This window comes from Prionailurus bengalensis, chromosome D4 (assembly GCF_016509475.1).
Source record: "Prionailurus bengalensis isolate Pbe53 chromosome D4, Fcat_Pben_1.1_paternal_pri, whole genome shotgun sequence".
NCBI classification, from domain to species: Eukaryota; Metazoa; Chordata; class Mammalia; order Carnivora; family Felidae; genus Prionailurus; species Prionailurus bengalensis.
In genome coordinates this window covers 92,153,237-92,173,091 of record NC_057359.1, presented here as the reverse complement: position 1 = coordinate 92,173,091, position 19,855 = coordinate 92,153,237, and the positions used below count along the sequence as shown (strand labels likewise).

The 19,855-nt window shown below is 65.5% G+C and overlaps 1 protein-coding gene across 2 annotated transcripts in view; it reads right to left on the bottom strand.

The window, feature by feature from the left end:
• Positions 1-265: 265 nt before the first annotated feature.
• The window catches only part of COL5A1 (collagen type V alpha 1 chain), a 149,402-nt gene continuing 129,812 nt past the window's right edge, over positions 266-19,855 (bottom strand). Inside the window, exons 55-66 of one of the 2 annotated variants that reach the window (XM_043565112.1) lie at positions 19,535-19,642; positions 19,380-19,433; positions 19,238-19,291; positions 18,004-18,111; positions 16,485-16,538; positions 15,679-15,714; positions 15,223-15,276; positions 14,310-14,565; positions 13,325-13,437; positions 10,791-10,859; positions 7,398-7,631; positions 266-2,620 (exon numbers count right to left, since the gene is read on the bottom strand). In XM_043565112.1, the coding sequence (XP_043421047.1) occupies positions 2,474-2,620; positions 7,398-7,631; positions 10,791-10,859; positions 13,325-13,437; positions 14,310-14,565; positions 15,223-15,276; positions 15,679-15,714; positions 16,485-16,538; positions 18,004-18,111; positions 19,238-19,291; positions 19,380-19,433; positions 19,535-19,642 (1,287 nt within the window). In that variant the 3' untranslated portion in view covers positions 266-2,473. Of the gene's footprint in view, positions 2,621-7,397; positions 7,632-10,659; positions 10,729-10,790; positions 10,860-13,324; positions 13,438-14,309; positions 14,566-15,222; positions 15,277-15,678; positions 15,715-16,484; positions 16,539-18,003; positions 18,112-19,237; positions 19,292-19,379; positions 19,434-19,534; positions 19,643-19,855 lie in introns of both variants that reach the window. The other variant, XM_043565113.1, reaches the window with a different exon arrangement.

The following is a 19,855-nucleotide window of genomic DNA, read 5'->3' as shown; positions in this document are numbered from 1 at the left end:
CTCTGTCTCTCTCTGTCTCAAAAATAAACGTTAAAAAAATTTTTTTTAAATAAAAATAAAATATCGTAGCACGCCCTTCCTTGGACGTCACAGTTAAACTTAGGATCGTGTCTGTGGGGCTTTAAGGCGTCATCGGACATCGTATTGTAAAGGGCCCAACGTCCCAGAACCTTTTCTGTGGGTCTTCCGATGATCGTGTTTTCCCTTTCCATCAACAAGTGACCAGTTATACCGACAAGGAGAAGTAAGAATCACACCAGGAGAATTTCTGCAAATATAACAAGTAATTTTTATTGCAATATACCGTAGCAAAGTGGTCGGGGGAGAAGGGGACACATTTGGCTTCAGTACAAATGACGACAGCTTTGAAGGGACCACGAAGATGGGGAGGACAGACTAAGAGCAGACTCGGGAGGGGCGAGGAATCAAAACGGAATCACATGACCTAGACAACCCCCGCAGGGCACCGCTCGGCAGTCCTCGCGTATGGCTTTGCTTTGGAAGAGACAAACGTGAGAGTCATTGGCGCAGGCCGGCATCCCAGGCGCGAAAGGACCTCGAAGCCAGGCTTTTCTTTGGCAACAGCGAGACTCCGTTTCCGCGGGAGTTCGGGAAATCCCAGTGGGTGATTTCGTGTCGCCCGGGGTCGGAGGGCTCTCTGCTGTGGTCTCCCTGGCGGGGCGGGGTGGGCAGGGACAGCACCGGACTGGTCACCTCTCCCCCCGAGGAGGCTGAGCAGGGCCCGGGGGCCCCACCCGCTTCCCCCAGCACGGAGGGAAAGGGCACGAGGGCAGCTTTTCACAGTAAAGGGACAGCCAATCCTCGCCGCTCCATCGGGTCCCCCGCCCACAGTAGGCAGCCCCCGGCCCTCGCTCGTGGGAAGAAGGCACGGTGCCCGGACAGAGCCCCGCCAGCCCCGAGCTCCAGTGCGGCCGAGACCTGCGCCCAGGATGCTTGCAGATGGGAATCCAAATCGCTCATGTGGGAAGGAGGCCCTGAGGCAGCCCTGCAGAGACCCGCAGAACTCACGGCCCTCCTCCCTGTCCGCTGAGGGCCCCCCGGGCCACCCCGCCGGGCCACGCCCGTAGCTTCAATTCAGTTCTTAGCACAGACACAGAAATTAGCACCAAACGTTTGGCAACCAGATACAACCTGCTATCGTCACGACACAGACAGTGCGGGAAGCAGCTTTTATTTGTGTGTGTGTGTGTGTGTTTTCAAATCACAGAACCACAGCCTAACACCGGAAACGGGCCTCGCCGCGACCTGGGGGCGCAGAAGCGCGTGGGCCCAGCGGGCAGGAGGGTGGCGTGCGTCTACCTCAACGTCCTTGGCGGAGACCCACGCCGTGGAGGCGAAGACGGGGACCACGCAAGGCGGGAGGGTGAGGCACGGCCAGGTACCCCCGCGTCGCCTTTCAAGGAGACCTTGGAACAGATAGCACCACAAAGGACAAGTTAAAAGTGAGCACCAATTATCACGTAAGGACCATCTACACAAAGTGTGGGTTCCCTGCCCCGGACGCTCTCCCGTCAGGCTCTGCGGGAAGAAGAATGGAGAAAGGAAGCGATTAAAATTAATTTATGCCTGCGTTTTAACCTAAGTGCATGAAGGAAAAAGGCAAAGCGTGGAGTTCTCGCTCTTTTTTCTTTTTTTCCTCTCCGTTAAAAAAGAAAAACACCTCCAGAGCGCATCAAAAAATTGTCTGAAGAGGGGCACGGACGCCTGCTGGTCGAACGGCAGCACGACCTCCCGCCCTGGGCAATATTCCACTTTATTGCACGTTCCTGGCCAGGGTGGGGACGGGGGCTCCTCAGGTCTCGCCGGGATCGGACCGCCCACCCCTTGTCCCCACTCTCCAGCGGGGCTGAAGCTGGGTTTCCGTGCGTGATCGAAAGTCAGGGACACTGCACGTTTATGACAATACAATACAAATATTTACTTAAAACTCACAAAAACGGAAGCACCTTGAATCCATCGGAAAGGCACGTGCGGAACGACATTTCGCCCGCGAATGGATCGTGTAGTTGAGAACAGACGCTCTGGCAAGGTGGGGATGACCCTTACAAGGCTCACCTCAGAACACGTTTTGAAGGGGGAATACACATCTTCAAGTTGAATTAAAAAAAAAAAAAAAAAAACCAACAAAAAAAGGGATCTCCGAATAGTGCAGCCCCCACCCCCGCTCCGTGGCAAGAAGTGCGGCCCCCTTCCCGTCCCCGTGGCGTGGTGGCGACGGAAGGGCGCTGAGACAGCGGGGTGCCGGTGGCGGTGGGCCGTCTAGGTCATGTGATTCGGCTCCGGGGTGGGGACTCAGCTCTCTTCCTTTGCTCTGTGGGTCTGGGGTCCGGCTCGGCGTGGAGCCGGGCGCAGACGAGGTCGGGGGAGGGACGAGGGGCCTTCACTGTCCAGGACGCCCGCAGACGGCGCGCTGAGGTCACGAGGTTGCTCTCGGGGGTCGGGCTCGCGGCTCCTAGCCCAGGAAGCAAGCTGGCCCCACTTCAAATCCGAATTTCTGTGACGCTTCACCGAAGTCATTGAACATGATGTCCACGATGGGCACCTGCTCCACCTTGGGGGTGTCGATCTCCAGCACGGTCTTCTGATACCCTTTCTTCGTCTGGGAGGCACAAGAGAGGCGCGTGTCGGCAAGAGGGCGCCGGGGGCACCTCTCACGCTTGAGCCCCACCCGCCACACCCGCCCCGGCTCCCGGGCTCCCACGCACGCGCACGAGCGGCCGCGGACACGGCCCGGCTTCTGCCACGTCTTCAGGCAGGCGGAGGGAAGGAAGGTTCCGGACCAGGGCAGGCAGCGCCCCGCCTCCCCGCCACCCCCCCGCCCCATGACCGGCCATTTAATTCTGGCCACGGTCCCGGACCCACGCCCTCCCCCCGCCAGCTGGGACACCCCAAGGCAGCCCCTCCAGGACCAGCTACAGAAAACACAGCTCTACATCTGGGCTCCACGCTCAAAACGCAGAATTCTAAGACAGAACAGCGGATCGTGGGCCCTGCCCTTGGCAGTGACCCCCAGAAGTGAGAGGAGGCCACACCCACAGGTGTGAGAAGAAGCGAGGAGCTCTATGCCGTCACCTCCCCCGGCCAGGCCAGCACCCGCGGCCGTCCACCCAGGCTCTGTGTCTCTGGGCCTCCGCCCTCACCGTCGGCCCCCCTGAGCACCAGGGAGTCAGATTCAACAGCTTCCTGGCCCTCGCTGGGCCGCTGGGAGGTGGGGCTGCCACGGGCCCCATGCCACCTCGGCTACGGGCGGCCCGTGCCTTTCCACGCCGGCGGGGCAGTGCCACGGGAGGGCCGGCGAACGGCCTCTCCTCCCCACCCAAGGGACGGCAGCGTTTGCCGAGCTGACAGGGTGATCTCTCCTGGATTTACGGGGCCCCACGGCTGCAGTGATCGGAGCACTTACGGAGGGCATGTTTGAGCAGGCCGCGAGCCCGCAGCCGCCCCGCCACCCCGATATTCCTGAGGCATAAATAACCGTTACGGGCTGGCGATGGCCCCCGAGGGTGCACGGAGCTTCACAAACAACGGGATTTATGCGGCACGGTTCCTCGGGCCCCCTGCCAGGTGATCCGTGTCTGTGCACAGGACTGGGCCCGCTCAGTGGCCCCTCAGTCCGGCCACATGGCCACAGAGCGTCTGCGGGAACCCCAGTCTTTGGTCCCTCGATGCCCCGTGAATCCAGCTGGCCTCCGGGGGCCGAGGGCCGAGGCTGGCCTCTCTTCCACCAGGAGGTGCGTGGGGGGCAGCGGGGCCCCCTGAACAGTTACGTGGGAGGGGCGTGACCTGGCAAATCGTGCCAGGCACGTGACCTGGCAAACCTGAACTTTTTGGGGGTTTGGGGTTTGCTGAGCACAGCTCACCAGGAGCCCCCCGTGCCCCACCTCCACGTTCCACCGGCCCTGCCCTCCGCCCACACTCCAGCTCTGGCCTGCCTGCGTGGCCCACTCTCCCCATCCGCAGGGTTCTCTCCTTGGAGACGTCGTCTCTCCACAGAGATAGGATCTTTTCTTTCCAGAGTAAACCTGTCTGAGGGGGGAGCTGCCACTCTTCCTGGCCCAGCGTCCGGTCTGGATATCCCATCCTCTCGGGTCCTGCCACGGCAGCCAGAGATACCCGAGGGCCGTCGCAGAGCTCAGAAACGGCCACCGTGAGGACGGGGCACGATCTCCTCTCTCCGGCAGATCGGGGCAGCCGATCGACGTGCGCACTGTTTTCTAAGGGGCAGGACTGTGGCCGGGATTGCAACGGCGCTGGGGCTCGGGCTCGGGCTCCGGGCCAGCGGCACTGGCTTCCACGGACCCCGTGGTGGAGGAGGAGCCGGGTCCTTCCAGCTCTGGGCAAGGTGGAGCCATGGGGGCTCCCCTCAAATCTTCGCCCTTTCCGTAGGGCGGCAGCCCTCGTGGGGAGAAGAGGCATGTGGCAACGTCGGGAGCCACGTTTGGTTGCCACAAGTAGGTGGGGGCCTGGCAGCTGCTGGGCTGAGGCCAGAGGCGCTGCTCAACATCTGACAATGCACAGGGCGCCCCCACCCCAACCCCACACACCCAAAGACTCATCTGGCCCCAGGTCTCCTCCTGCCCCTGACGTAAGGGGCAGAAGCAGGAAGGAGCGGTGGAAACTACGGGCAAGGAGATTTTAGCTCGATTCCTACAAGAGCTTCCTGATGCTGACACCTTGCCACCACGGCCTGAGAGCTGCCTCGGGTGGTAGTGAGCTCCCTGTCAATGGAGGCATTCGAGGTGCAGCTGTGCCAGACGCGGACTACGGTGGGAAGGGGGTGGGAATTAGGAGACTCCATTCTGTCACATCCTACGGGCCAATCAGGGGTTCTTACCCAGAAGCGGGAGCCATCCTAGTGGCCTTTGGAGCGTGGAGGCTAGTGGTGACCGGCTGCCCGCATGCCGCCGGCACACCCACGCCACCAGAGGACACGGCCACACAAGGAAGGCCTTTGGCTCTGGGGTTAAGGAGCCGGGAGCTCGACCTCGTGCCAGGACGCAGGCAGACCCAGGCAGGCGGGCTCCCGGTGACACAGCATCGCGGGGACCTCCTGGCGGCTCCCGGCTTTGCCGTCGCAACGAGTCGGGGAAGGAGCGTCTACAGAAAGAGACGCGGGGGCCCCTGGATCTTTCCGGAAAGCTCTCTGGAGCCTGTCTGAGCTGGAGCGGGGAGCCAGGCGGCCCGCACTGTAGCCGCTGAGGGTCCCGGGCCCACGAGGTGCATTTTCCAGCATCCTCCCCGCCCCCTGCCGCCCCTGCAGGGACGGCCCCCCGCTTCTGGAGGACCAGGCTGCTCTCCTCACCGGATGGCCTGTGCTGGCCCCAGAGGACTGTTTCCCTCTCTGCCATGGAAGCCAGGATGCTCCAGAAGGCTCCGAGCCACACCCAAGCCCCTTCCCCAAGGACACTCTGCTCTAGGAGACACTTCTTTGCCCTTCACGTCTCTGCCTTTACTGCCTACAACTAGCGGGCCTCTGTTGTCAAAAACAGTCACAGGAACTGAGGATTCTTCTGGGGCTCATGGCGGGCTGAACACAATCCCGAGCGCTTTTAAGGCAAGATTAGAACTGCTCCTGGAGCCACCCTCTGAAGCAGATGCTATTACTGTCTCTACTCGCGGGAGGCGGGGAGGCAGGGATAATTTTACCTGCCGCCTCACGACCTTCTCACAGCAGCTCCCGTGTGTCAGGAGCGCGAACAGATGCCAGGAGGTTAAGGCCCCCTCCCGCCCCCCCCACCGATGCGTCTGGACCCCTCCCCAGGGGACTGGACTCCTCTGCTCTTAAGCAGGGACGAGTCCCGCACATTCCCCGGTCAGACCGCAGGACTGACCCGCACAAATCCCAGGGCTCGGGGCCGCAGGGGCCAGGGGCAGAGTGCCTGGGGGAGCCTGCCCCCCTGGGCATCCTGGCCTCACACTCGGTCCCGTTCCCTCCCCTGTAATCCCCACAGTGGCCCCGGGGGGGGGGGTGGGTGAGAAAAGGGGGCCGGAGGGGGCAGTCCCGCCCAGGGCACCAGCCAGGGGCGGAGGCAAGCTCCGAGCCTGGGTCCCGCTCTCGGTGAGCACCGGGCACCTCTGCCCGCCCACCTTCCCTCTGGGCCCAGGTGGCACCGCAGAGCCGTCCGCAACACTCTGGCCTGGCCCAGAGGGCGCCAGCCACCCTCAGCGGACCGGTCCCAGGCACGCCGGGACAGGATGGGGTGGGAGTGTGCAGCTGCGGGGACGGACACAGAGACGAGAGCACGGGCTTGTCACACGCACCTAGTGGCAGCTCAGTGCAGGGGGACGCCCTCCCCGGCCCGGGTCACACTGTGACCAGCTCTCACAAACGCCCTCGCTGCTCCGTTCAAAGAGCAGGTCGGGCGGCGGGGGGGGGGGGGGGGGGGGGCAACTGGCGGAACCACCGGAAGAATTGGAAATCGCAGATGGTTTGCTCCACCCAGAAATCTTCCGGAAGGGCCCTGTCTGGGGCTGGCGCCGGGGATGGCCACCAGGTGACCGGCACGGCACTTTCCGGAGAAGAACATCATGCCTGGAGGGAGGCCCCGCGGAGGGCCGGCCCTGGTCGTGGAGCGGGGGTGCAGCCCAAACTACCTGGCCCCGCGGGAGCCAGCCTGGGCACCTCGGGCAGGTCCCTGAAGAACAGGGGCCGGGAGGGGACAGCAAGACTCAGAGGCAACGCTTCCTGGCGGCCCCCGCCTCCAGCCTCTCAAAGGCCCCAGGAGGGGCACGCCCGAGGATCTCAGCAGGACCGGGCCCCCAGTGTGCGGCTGCACCTTAAACGTCTCCCGGGACACGAGGACACGGCTCAGACCTGCGGGCTGCCCAGGGCTGCCCCTCCCGTGGGCACCCAGGCCTCGCTCTGGGGGGGTGGGGGGCACAGGCGGGCGTGCAGAGAAAGGCAACTGTTCCGGGGCCCGGGGCCCAAAGAGCGAGGCGCAACTCCAGCCCTGACTGGCCGTGCGGCCTGAGCAAGCCCCCCGTCAAGCCTGCAGGCAGAGCGGCCCTTTCTGGCGGGCGGCGTGGGGCCCGGGCCTGACCCTGCACCCACAGAGCACGGCCCGGCACTTGGGAGCAGACCCAGCCTGGGTCCCGGCCGTTCCCAGGAAAGCCCTGTCCAAGGAGAGAGCCTCTGATTCCCAGCCGTGCTGACAGGGGCTCCTTGTCACATGTGGATGGGGCCACGGACCCGGCTCCCCGGCCTCCCATGTCAGGGCTCAGCTCTCCCGGGTCGGGCGCCCTCGCCGCCCCCTGCACGCCGCGCAGGGCCGGCCCCGGAGGCGCCCGGTGACCGACCTGGCGTGGACTGAAGGACGAACACCAGAGGCCTGGGGGGTGACACCCCGCCCCCCGGGCCAGCCGCGTGTGACACTCACAGCACAGCCATCCACCAGGGCGCGGATGTAGGGGCTGTTGTCGTAGGACATCTCCTCGTCGTTGGAGCCCAGGAAGCGCATGGCCTTGTCGTAGCTGCCCGTGGCCGCGTCCTGCCAGGCGACCGACTGGTAGCAGTTGTAGGTGATGTTCTGGTTGGCGGAGGCACTCAGGAGGCGCAGGAAGGTCATCTGGACCACACCCACGGGGTTGCCCTCGGCGTCCACGTAGGAGAGCTGGGGGGGGGGGGGAGACAGGGAGGGCGCTCAGCAGCGGGGGGACACGGCCTCCTGCACGGCCCGCCTCTGTCCACGTGCCGTCTCCTCCAGAGTGAGAGCCACGCCGAGGGCAGCGCCCCGGAAACGGGCCACACTCCCGGGCCCCCGCCCCCCGAGGCCAGGGCGCACCGGCTCCCGGGGGGCTCCCTGGAACAGAGCTCGACACACCTCATTTCTTCCAGACACCCACACAGCCCTCCCACTCCTCCTGGCCTGGCGGGTCCCTACTCCTCCAGGGCTCAGTTCATGTTCCTCCTCCTCCAGGAAGCCTGCCCAGGTCAGGTGCCCTTCCCCACCTTAGCCTAGCTCGCTGTCTCTTTTCCTTACTGGGCTGGAAGGCCCTCCATGCCAGCGCTGGACCCCGTGTCACAGGCTCCCGGTGCGTGGCCGCAGCCCGCCCCGGACTGAGAGCACCCCGAGGGCAGAGACATGGCCCACAGTCCAGTCACTGTGCCTGGGGACCGGCCAAAGGAAGGTGCTCACGAGATCATGGTAATAAATGAAAACCTTTCGCTGGGCACCTATCACGTACTAGGCCCTGGCCATGAAGCCGTGAGAACTGCAGACAGAGAGAGCAGGGGGCCTCAGGGGCAACTTGGGCCAGTGGGGAGTGAGGCACGGGGTGCTCGAGGGCTAGGGCGACCGGGCGTCCTCCTGGAGGCACAGGGGAGCCACAGGATGGCACTCGGGAAAGGCCATTTCCACCTCGCCCGGGGCTCAGAATCCAGGGGAAAGCAGAGCACGCCTTCCTGCGGCCTGGGGCGGGGCTCAGTGTTGCCCACACTTCGAGGGGGCAGTCGGGACACCCTGGGGACGTGAGCCTCCCAAGAAGAGCCTCTCTCTGACAGCAAGCCCCGGGCACGGCGTCAGGGAAAGACAACGTGTCAGCTCTCAGGGACTCTCTCCAGCGTCACCAGCTGGTTACCCCAAACAGGGCTACCGGGCTCGGCGGGGCAGGCACGGGGCGTCCCGAGAGGCGAGCCTCGGTTTCCGCATCCCGAGCAGATTCCAGCTTTCTGAACAGCGGGACGCGGCCAGGGGACGTGGGCGTCGCCCTGACACACACCCCCACCCCCCACCGCCCCAGACGAGCCTCGTCCCGCTCCAGCCAGGCTTCGGGGTCTGAGGCTGGCCCCGGAAGAGCCGGCTGAACACGCGAAGGAAAATAAGGCCCACTCGCTTATATCCACACACGCGCAACCAGCGAGCACGGAGGCGGGGGGCCTGGCCGGCGACGCGGCCCCTTCCCGCCAGCTCCGGCTCTGCACGCGGCGACCGGACACCTCACGGTCGGACCCTGAGGAGGAAGACCGAATACCAACCGGCAGTCCGGGCCATCGGGTGCTCCTTCTGGGAGGAAAGCTTGACTGACTGGAGGAAGCAGACATGCACAGGGACAGGCCAGCGAGCAGCGCGGGACACAGAAGGACCCGAAGCCCCCAGGGCTGAGCGGGGCGGCGGGACGGCCGAATCCCGCCGCGAGTCCCCACCTCCCAGTGGGAAAGGGGCTCCTCGGGGTTATCTCCACGGGCTGGGTCCCGGGCAGCCCGTCCAGAGAGAGAGGCTATTCCTTTAGGAAGGGCCCCGCTTCGAGGTCCGCCAGGACGGTCACGGGCAGCTGGCAGTGCCTCAGCGGGTAAGCCCAAATAAGCAGGTGCTTCCGCTGGGTCCCACCTCGGTCTAAAGTGTGTGAGACGGGCCGGAGGCAGGAGGCCGGCTACCGGGGTGGGTGGCGGGAGACGGTGTTCTGAGAGAGGGGAGAGGGCGCGGGGCCACGAGGCGGGTCCTTCTGTGAGCTGGCTGCTCTTTCTGAGGCGAGCACAACAGGGGTGGAGAAGCAGGTGGGGGGCCCGCCGTCCACGCAGGGAGATTAAAGAGGTCTCCGCAGACGTGGCGAGGCGAGCGCGAGCCTTCGGAGTGTCTGCAGAGAGTGGCTTGGAAATCCAGGACGTGGGCAGCATGCAATGCTGTTAGCTGTGGAGTGCCGCAGGGCGTAAGGACGAAGGGCCCCGAGGGCGGAGACGGGGCAAAGGCCAGCGGGAAGCCACCGCTCTGTGAGTCCTTGGGGGACGTGGCTTCTGCGCCCGTGGGCAGGGCCGTGGTGCCGGCACGGATGGCGGACGGCCAGGTGGGGAGCCACGGAGCTCCCACGACATGGCTCCCGGGAGGGGAAGGACCCTCTCCGGGGGCGCGTGGAGAGGGGACAACCAGGTCTGAGGACGTGAAGGCTGGGAGCGAGATTGGACCCCTGCTACGCACCCACGTCCTGGGCCCTCGGCCCCTTCGCCTGCTAGAGGGAGGGCACTGGACTCTGTGCACTGTATTCCAGAAAGGGGTCCGATCAAAGCCCTGGGACGGTCAGAGAAACATGCTGGCCGCTGGCCGCACGTAAAGGAGCCCAGACCGGCCCTCGGTCTCTGTGCCGGTGACGGAACATCACTGGCTTCCTTCAGGGTATTCCATGCCCTTCCATCTCTGGGAAAGGTCACTGGGACTGGCTCCCCGGGAGTTAAAGCAGGGACTAGCCTAGTCGTGCGGGATGCGCAAAGACGCCCGTGGCCGGGTGGGCCATCAGGACGGCCCCTGGCCCGGCAGCCGCAGGGGCCCGTGTCCCGAAGAGAACTCAGTGGGTCAGCGGCCCAGGACTCGCCTCGTCTGGCCTGCCCGCTCGGACGCAGCGCTCTATAAACCCCTCCGGCTCCTGGGGTCTCTGGTCCCAACTCCTAGCGGCGCCCGGCTGTGGCTCTGGGCGGCCCGTGCACCAACCTCCTGTCCTAGACCGACTGGAAACCCGCCCGCCTGCCCCCAGGCCGAACGACCCCTCGTCGGGGATGGCGGGCGCCCAGGCTGGGTCTGGCTGTCGCGTGTCGCGGAGCAGCTTGGCTGGAGGGGCTCGAGCAGGGGTGGCGCACGGCGGCCGTCAGTGCCATGCAGAGCCGCGAGCCAGGCTGTGCCGCGAGCAGGCAGCGCCCCGGCGGCCACTTACCAGGGACCCTCGCTTGTACTGACTATACCAGGTAGAAGGCTGCTCTTTGGGCCAGCGGGCCATTTTACTCTGTAAGATACGAAACGGACGCGTTTGAAGGACAACCACGCGCAAGTCGGAGGCCGCCTTACCAGTTTACCGCGCTTGAATTCACTGAACCAGGAACCCGGGTTTTCTTTGGGCCAAGAAGTGATCCTGGCCTAAACATCGAGCGGGGAGGTGGGGAGGGAGAGAAACAGAACGACAGGGTTACTAGGAGCCTGCCCCGCCTGCAGACACACCTCCTCCCGCCCGCGGCGCGCCCCTGCGCCGCGCCCCACGTGGCCAAGGGGGTTCTGCTCGCCCGGGGACAGCCCGGGGGCCACGGCGGGGACAAGGGGAGAGCGGGGGCCTCGGTATCCTCTCCGTTTGTGCACACCCAGCCGCCAGCGCGGGGCCTGGCACTTCCCAAGTGCCTGGTGGGGCCGCGGGGTCAGGGTCCGGACGACCGAACGGATTCCCGGGGGCCGAGATGAAGGCAGTCATGACAGTGACGGTCAGCATCTGCTGATGGGCCAAGGGGAGCACACTCGGCCACCCCGCCATGTGATCCGCGGCTCTGCCTGGGGACGGGGTGGGCAGGGGTGCTGCCAGGGCTGGGCCAGCTGGGGGTGAGCCGTGTAGGTGGTTGATGCATGTGGTGTGCGTGTATGTGTGTGTGTGTGTGTGCGTGTACGTGCAGTGGGCGGTGCCTCCCTGAAGACGCGGCGTGGAGCCAACCCGGTGGCAGAGGAGGGCCCCCAGCTGGCATGTGCTCAGCGCAAGGCCGAGGCGCTGTTCCCAAGGTGGGGCCCAGCACAGAGCGGGCTCGTACCCAGTGCACACTCAGTGCACGAATGCATGCGTGCGACCCCTCCTCGGGGAGGACGCCCGCCCCTGGCTCCGGGAGCAGGAACGGGGAGCCGCTGGCTGCAGGCACAGAGCCGGGGAGCCCAGCGGGAGGGCCCACGGGACCCAGGCCCCACAGTCTGCTGTGCACAGCAGGGGAAGAGGAAGCCTGACTCCCTGTCCTGTCCCCCCGGGCTTCCCCTCTGGGCTGGCCTCGTACCGGGGAGGGGAAGGGGCCTCGGGGAGGAAGAGGCACCCCAGTGCCCCCTCCTGTGCATTTCCGAACGGGCACCTGGCCTCCTCTGGGAAGCAGATGGCAGGTGCGGGTGGGCACTCCTTCTGCCTTAACCCCCCGCCCTCCCGCTGCCTGACGGGGAGGGGCCGGAAGGCCGAGGGTCCCGATTTGCATGAGGCTCAGTCCGAGGAAGAGGGCAGAGCAGTGGGGGTCACTCAGCACCCCCGGCCCGCTGTCCGCCCAGCTACGACGCCAGCTCGGGCCCCCAGGGGTATCTGCTGGTTCTCCAGAGGCGAGGCCGCGTGGCGGGGAAAGAGCCACAGAAAGGATGAGAACCAGCATCTTTTCCACCCGAATTTCCTCCTGGGCCTCTGCCAAACGGGAGGGTCCTGCGGCTTGCGTTGTCTTTTTGAACCTCAGGGCGTCTGTCGCTGGGCATAAAGGGATTTCAAATTTCAGGTTGGGGAGAGTGTGTATAAGATAGGGGCGGCTCAGGTCATGATCTCGCGGTCCGTGGGTTCGAGCCCCGCGTCGGGCTCTGTGCTGACGGCTCGGAGCCTGGAGCCTGTTTTGGACTCTGTGTCTCCCTCTCTCTGACCCTCCCCCGCGCATGCTCTGGCTTTCTCTCTCAAAAATAAACACTAAAAAAATTTAAAAAACAAAACAGGGGTCCCCAAATCGTGCCTGTCAGGGTGGAGCTCCTGTCCCTGTGAGCCGGGCCTTCTGTCCAGGGGTGCTGGGGCCCCCCAGTTTCAGCAAGATTTAGAGATAAGGGGGCCCTGCCGCTGCTCTCTCCCAGGGGATCTGCTTCTCGGCGCTGTGGCCAGTAAAGAGCTGCAGGCCTCAGGCTGCCCAGCTCTCCTGCATCGGAGCCTCGACTGTCTGCACGGCTGGCCGCCTGAGGGGCGCCGTGGAGGTCTGCGCAGGCCCCACGCAGGCCCCACGCAGGCCCCACGCAGAGGGCTCTGTGCCATCTTTCAGCGAGAGACCTCGCTCACCTTACCTGTCCCGCACCAAGGCGGAAAGGAGCCCGCGTCCACCCCACACACCCGTGCACACACACAAACTCCCGGCACGGAGGCGACGGCTGATGTTGATGGCCCACGCGGTCTCCGTGAACCAGAACCCCGCCCGCCGACACCCTGCACCCAACAGACTTCAGAGAGACACGCTGCCCTCGGGACAGACAGGAGCAGGTGCCCAGGAGGAAGCTCCTACTAAGAACTGAGGCAGACGCCAGCCTCTAAGAGACGTGTCCGGGTGACTTCGTACTTGCCCCCAAAGTCCCCCCCCCGCCAAGGGCCTCAGGTCGGCCTGGGGTCAGAACCACAGGGTCATCTGAGGAAGGCTTGGAGCGACCAGTGGTTGAAATCCCAGCCCGGGGGAGGGGGGCGAAATGCCCGGGAGCTACCCTCTTCCGCCCTGCCATGGCACGAGGCTGTGCCCACCGTGTCCCGTGGCTCTGGTCTACTTTCCGGGGGAGAAACCTTCACCTGGAAACCGCCGGAGCCGTCAGCCCGGCCGTGCGGTGACAGGAAGGCAGTCGGGGAGGCAGGCACTTACCCCCTCGGACTTCTTGTCGGGGAAGACGCACGTCGCCCCTCCGGCCGTGAAATTGCAGTAAACTTTGAAGGAGTCTCTGGAGCAGCCTTGGTTAGGATCTACCCAGTATTCACCTGGACGGCAGACGGGGAGGTGGGTTCGTGAGCTGCTCCCTGCGTGGTTCCAGAAGCATCCGCACCCTGTCGGCTCAGCCGTTCAAAACCCACGGCCCGGCCCACAGGCCGCCAGGGCGGGCCTTCCCCGGGTCTGTGTGCTCGCGCTCTGCCTCCCGTGCTGCAGCCACATGGAGGCACGACGGACCCGCCACCAAGAACCGGGCAGGAGGGTGAAGCCCAGGGCCCGTCAGCGCTGGCGAACGGCCCCCGCGGCAGGCGGACGGGAGTACAGAGATGCTCCAGGTGGGCTTGGAGGTTCACGCTCTTGGGGTCAGAGAGGCCGGGGACCGGGGACCTCGGGGGAGAAGCGCTCACACCTCCCAGAGGGGCAGCAGCCGGCCGGCTAACGGGGCCGTGGGCTGCGTGTGGCCTAGGGCCGTGAGCCCGGGAGGGGTGATGCGTTTCCGGAACAGTCCGGAGAGTCCGGGTCTCGCAGGCTGCTTCCCCACGCAGCGCCCGGATCCTGACACTAGGACGCGTCCAACGGCACGGGGAGGGGACGTGACCCCCGTGGCAGCCCTGACTTCAGGCGTGCTGAGCACACGGCACACCGTCTCTGCCTCTGGTAGGGCACGCGCTTCTGTCCCCACTTCACGGACGGGGCAGCCGAGGCTCAGGGTGACAGGTGACGCACGAGACGGTGGCTGAGGCGGGACTGGAAGCGGGCCCCGGGCCACCTCGGAGCCCGGCCCTGCTTCCCCGGCCCCCCTTTCCCGGGGCGCGTCCCACGCCGCCTCCGTCAGGCCCGCAGCTGACGCACGGATGGGGGTCCCGAGGCCTGTCCTTCCCACCGCGCGGGCTGCCCCGTCCCGGCCCCCGTGCGCCCCTACCGTCCGGGAAGTCGGGATGGCAGAGCTGCAGGTCCTTGCAGGTGCGTGCGGGGTTCTGCTGCGTGCCCAGGGGCCGCTTCATCTGCTCAATCTCTAACTTCAAGGAGTTGAGGGAGCCGAAGATCTCCTCCATGCCGTCCGCGTAGTCCGCGTAGCTCTCGCCGGCCCCGTCGTCCAGCAGCTGGCTGGCGTCGATGTTCCGCCGGGTCCTGGATGCCTGGATCGGCAGGGGCTGGATGACCTCGCCGGGGGGACCCTGTGTGCAGAGAGGACCAAGGGGCTCTAGCGGGAGCAGGGCCGGGGGGCCGAGGGGGGGGGGGACCGGGCTCCGCGTCCCGGCCGCAGACCCCGGGCCACCTCGGGGGGCTTCTGCTCCCTCTTTCCTGCTCCGGAGCGTGGCACACCCCTCCCGGCCGCCAGGCCTCCCGTGCGCACCCGCCTGCCTCCTCCCAGCCTCGGCTGGACCCCGAGCGACCGGCTCTGCCCTCGCCTCTGCAGCCCAGCCTGGGGCTGCACACGGTGGGACCACACTAACACCTGTGGGAGGAGCCCTCCCGGGGGCCGTGTGGGCGCCCCAGCCGAGGACAGACACAGGAATCGAGAGGCTGTGTTGCCAACACGGGGTGACCCGGGGGGGCGCGCCCCACAATCTGGCTCGTCAGGGCCTCTACCCATCACCCGGCGGCCTCGTGTGGTGCCGCCCGCTGTCGCACGCACACGGATGCGCACGCACACACGCACACACGCACGTGTGCACTCTCTCCCCCTCTGCCCAACCAGGCCTCCCAGAGAGAGGCAACTGGACCCCGTCCACCAAGTCCTGGACAGCGAACAGCACCCACAGACGCCCCCACGACCGCCTCCGCGTCAGGAGAGCCCCCACCCCACTTTCAAGTGTTCGAAGGGGACTCACCGGCGGCCCGGGGGGTCCTGGGTGGCCTGCCTCACCCTTCGGGCCAGTGGGACCCTGGGAAAAAGGAAAGAGAACCAGGATGTGACTTAACCCCACCTCGTGCTCTGGATGATCTCCAGAAACCTGCATGGAGACAGCAAGGGACAAAGTCTAGCGTGCCGGGGGGAGGACGGCAGAGACCCTCCTGTCCACAGTCCCGGCTGTAAGAGCCTGACGCCCCGAGACGGGACCTTAGGCGCACCGTCCTGCTGAGGTGGGGAGCGACGGCCCGAATGCCTCTGTCTGCAGCGAGCCAGGCTGCGGACGTGCTCAGGACCTTCAGCTCTGGGAGAGGAGCATGAAGACCAAGCCATCAGGGGTCGAGGGGGCGAAGGCGGCCCAAAGCGGTCATCCAGGGGGATGCACGCCCCTCCTCCCCCGGGCAGAGGGGGCCCATTCGGGGTGCAAGCCACTTACCGAGGAGCCCTTAGCACCTTTTGGCCCAGGAGGACCCTGCAGAGAGCGGGGGACGGAGCGTCAGGGAGCGGGCACCCCTTCACCTCCAGGCACCCACCTCGACCCACAGCCCCGCTCAGGCCGGGCTGGGCCTTCTCCCCCTCCCCTGCGCCCCAGTCCCTCTCCTAGGAGCCTGAGCTTGTACTGGCTTGTCTGGGGGGCAGGCTGGCGCTCACCCGCTGGGAGGCCGAGGGGCCTGTCTGACGTGGTCACCCCGCCCCCACCCCAGCTGAGACAGCACACATTCAGGCAGCCAGAGTTAGAGGGAGAGCAGGGCCAGCGTCAGATCCACGGGGCCACCTTGGGCCACACGGACCCAAGGGGCAAGCGGAGGCTGGAGGCCGTGGGGGAGGACCCTGGCGTGCAGGGTGCCCTGGGAATCGGGGGTGCCCTATGGATAGCCCCCCACCCCTTGTCCGGGCCGAGCAGTCCTGCTCACGCTGATGGGGACACTGTCCTCACCCCCCTCCCCCCCCCCCCACCGCAGATGTGTGTGGTGGAACAACCACGTTCCCTCAAATGCCCGCCTCCCCTACCTGGACCCGAGGCCCAGAGACCCCACCTCGCTGTGTGGCTCACGGCCCTGATGTGGAGATATGGGCAAATCCACCCTGGGCCCAACGTCCACTCGGCAGTGGGACCCAACCCCGGGTCTCCTGACTGTCCTGTGACCGTCCCGCCACATACTGAGGCCCAGGCCCAGGCTCACCCGCCTCCCTGCTCCCCCCAGAACGACCAGGGACCACCCACCCCTCCCAGATACACACCGGCAAGCCAGGAGGGCCCGGAGGGCCGATCGGGCCGGAAGGACCAGTGATGCCCTGAAAAGGAGCAGAAAACACAGGCCATCACGCAAGGGAGGTCACAGACACACTCACCTGCTGGAAGCCGAGTTCCTCAGCTCTCACGGTCTCTCCTCCAGCGGACACGGCCCGCAAGGGGCCCGAACACGTGCCGGGAGGTTGCCCGTCACGCCCGCCCGGCTGCCCGGGGCCCGGCCAGACTCTGGCATCTTCGGGCCACGGGGAGGTGACTTCGTATCGTCACCCCTTCTAACGTTCGACTTGAAATACACAAGCCCCACACCCAGTGGTCCCCCCGTTGCTGATTTCCACTCGTGGTGTGAGCACAGGCCCTGGGGGGCGGGGGACGTCAGTGTCCTGGGGTCCCTTTGTGCCTCCCCTTTGTTCCTCCCCACTCAGAGCTTGCAGCCAGACCCCCGTCCACACAGGCCAGCCCGGCTGGTTTTAGCCTCCGGCACCCCCGCAGCCGCAGGGCGCCCAAGGCTCACCTGGAGCCCTGACTCCACATGAGCTTCCCCCTGGGGCGTAAGCGCCCGCCAGGGCAGAGGGAGGCTGAGAGAGTCCGCCCTTCCCCCTCCCCCTCTGCCACACAGGGACCGGGGCAGCTCACTGCTGTCAGAATCCCAGAAATTCTCAAGCCGGCTCCCCCCGGCCGGGACGCTGCAGAGACCGGTCTGCTGTGAGGGCTGACTCTGGTGGTGGAGACCCTGGACACCCTCCTAATTCTCGAGGTCACTGGTCACCACGCCCTGGAGAGCTCCCATTTGGGGAGGACGGTGCAGATGGAACAGGGGCTCTGGAGGACACCACCCTACAGCCACAGGCGGCCGTCAGCGGTCCCACTTCATTCCCTGCCCCCGCGGCTCTGCCTCACGAGTGCTGCCCCCTTGCGGGTCAGGCGGGGGCCAAGGTGGGCGCAGCCAAGGGCGTGAGCACCTTGGGAAGCAGAGAGTTATACCCGGAACGAAGCCCTCGCTCACACGGGGAAGCGCACAGCCACGGCAGGCCCGCCTCGTCCCCTATCCTGCTGCCACGCACACATCGCCCTTCCCCGGCCACGGGGTCCGCCTGTGCCCTGCCCTCCCGGGGCTCAGTGGTGCGGGGCCGGGAGGATCTCTCTGGCTAAGGTTTGCTGGGGGTGCAAGTGCCCATCACTACTGTGGTTCCCAGGGAAGTCTAGGGCCAGGCGTGCATATCCGGGGTCGGGGGGAGCCCGGCCCGCGGGTCTCGCAAACGTGGTGGAGACTTGCCAATGACCTGGGGGCAGTTAGCCGGGTCACAGGCCCTCGACTGGGGTGAAGCAACGCCCCCTCTGGGGCCACCAGGGCAGCGTCCCCTCCGCTGTTCCCCTCCAGACGCGACGGACGTGAGGACGTCCTCGCAGCTTTAACCGGCCCCGGGTCCGCTGGGCACGGAGCGCCAGGTCGTAAGCCGCTTCTCACCATCCGCGAGGATGCTCACTGGGGGGCCCCACCTCACGCACCTGTTCGCCCTTAGGGCCGGAGGAGCCCTGGGGGCCGGGGAGACCGCGGTCGCCCTTTTCACCCTGTTCGCCCGGAGGTCCGATGAGTCCGATCAAGCCTGGATGACCCTGTTTGGAAACAAAGGCATGAGGCGGCGCTCGCTGTGGCCGCGCCTCCCTGCCAACCACGTGAGCCGGCGGGACGTGGCACGTCCCGGCCACGGGAAGCCACGGAGTCACCGGCCAACACCTCCCGGTGTAGAAACCGGCCCAAAGACAGCTCAAGGGACAGACGAGCAGGTCTGACACAGTCGGCCTTCGGTCAAATCATGGTCTAAAGAGAGAGGGAGACACAGATCCCAGACCAAGGTGATAACACGGTTTCCTGGGTGACGCTGTTTTGTGCGTCTGCTGTGCGTTGCCCAGTTTTTCTACGGCCACCGTGTATGCCTTTTGTTACGGGCACAGAGACATTTATGGACTTAAGGGAAAAAGTTACAGGGTGTTATAGATACGACAATTTTTCATGTTCCTCTACAAGGGACGCTCTCTACACAGGCTTACGTGTGTTCGTGTCGTAGGAGCCTGTGGAAAGTTCTAGAAGGACTCTTCCAGTTTTCCTTACTTTAGGGATTGAGTGGTGATAGGCACGGAGTAGAAAAGAAACAGACTCCCCAGTCCTTTTTAGAAGGAACTATCTGGGGGGCGCCTGGGGGGCTCAGTCAGTTGAGCGTCCGACTTCGGCTCGGGTCACGATTTCACGGTTCGCGGGTTCGAGCCCCACGTGGGGCTGTGCCGACGGCCCGGATCCTGGAGGCTGCTTCGGATTCTACGTCTCCCTCTCTCTCTGCCCCTCCCCCACTTGTGCTCTGTCCATCTCTCTCAAATAAATAAACATTAACAAAAACTTTTGTAAAAAGAAAGAACTATTTGGTTTGTGTGCTCTCTACCTGTCAATAAATCGGTGTGAGCAGAAAAAAATCACCCCCCAGCTGGAGAAAAGGAGCAGGTTTTGCTGTGCTGCAGAATCCACAGCGGGAACACTGCTCGGGCCCTGCGCACCCTTCGGCCACGGTCTCCCACCGAGGACAGGGACCGAGTCCCCCATACAGCACAGACTGGTTACGTTCCCAGCCTTCCAGGACCTGTCTCCGGCCAGCAGCGGGCACTGGACGGACAGGCGGCTGATAGTTTGAAATCCCGGACGTGAGGGGCCCCAAGTCACAGCCTCAGAGGCACCGGAGTCCTGTCTTACCTTTTCCCCCTTAGGGCCAGAATCTCCTTTGAGGCCGGGGAGTCCTGGGGGACCCTGCGGGGAACAGGTGGAGGGATCAGAGCTCTCCTCCCCAACCCCACCCTCCATCCCTGCCGGGGAGCCCCTCAGGATCATCACTCACCATGGGGCCGGGGGGGCCGTCGGGGCCTGGGGCGCCTGGGAGACCTTGCTCACCCTGAAACGCAACGGGCCCTCAGCGTGAGCCCCACAGGGCCCGTCCTGTGCCCACGCCCCCACCCGGCAGCCGCTGCCCCTCCCCGGCCCCCGTTCGCTCACCACAGGGCCAGGGATCCCTCGCAGGCCATCGGGGCCAGGCTTCCCAGGGGCCCCCTGGGGGCCGATGGGGCCAGTCTTCCCAGGAGGGCCTTCTAAGCCGGCTTCCCCCTGCAGGGACACAGATGCTTGAGGCTGTGGCCACCTTGGCCCACAATCACCGCCCAGAGGACCCCAGATGCCCTCAGATATCTGGGGCTGTCCCAAGTTCTTTACAGAAGCCACCCTGACCAACTCTCCACCCCCCTAATTTCCTCGGTTGTCTGGGCTTCCCAGTCTCCAACGATCTCGGCCACCATGGCCATTCCAGCCGGTCCTGCCTTC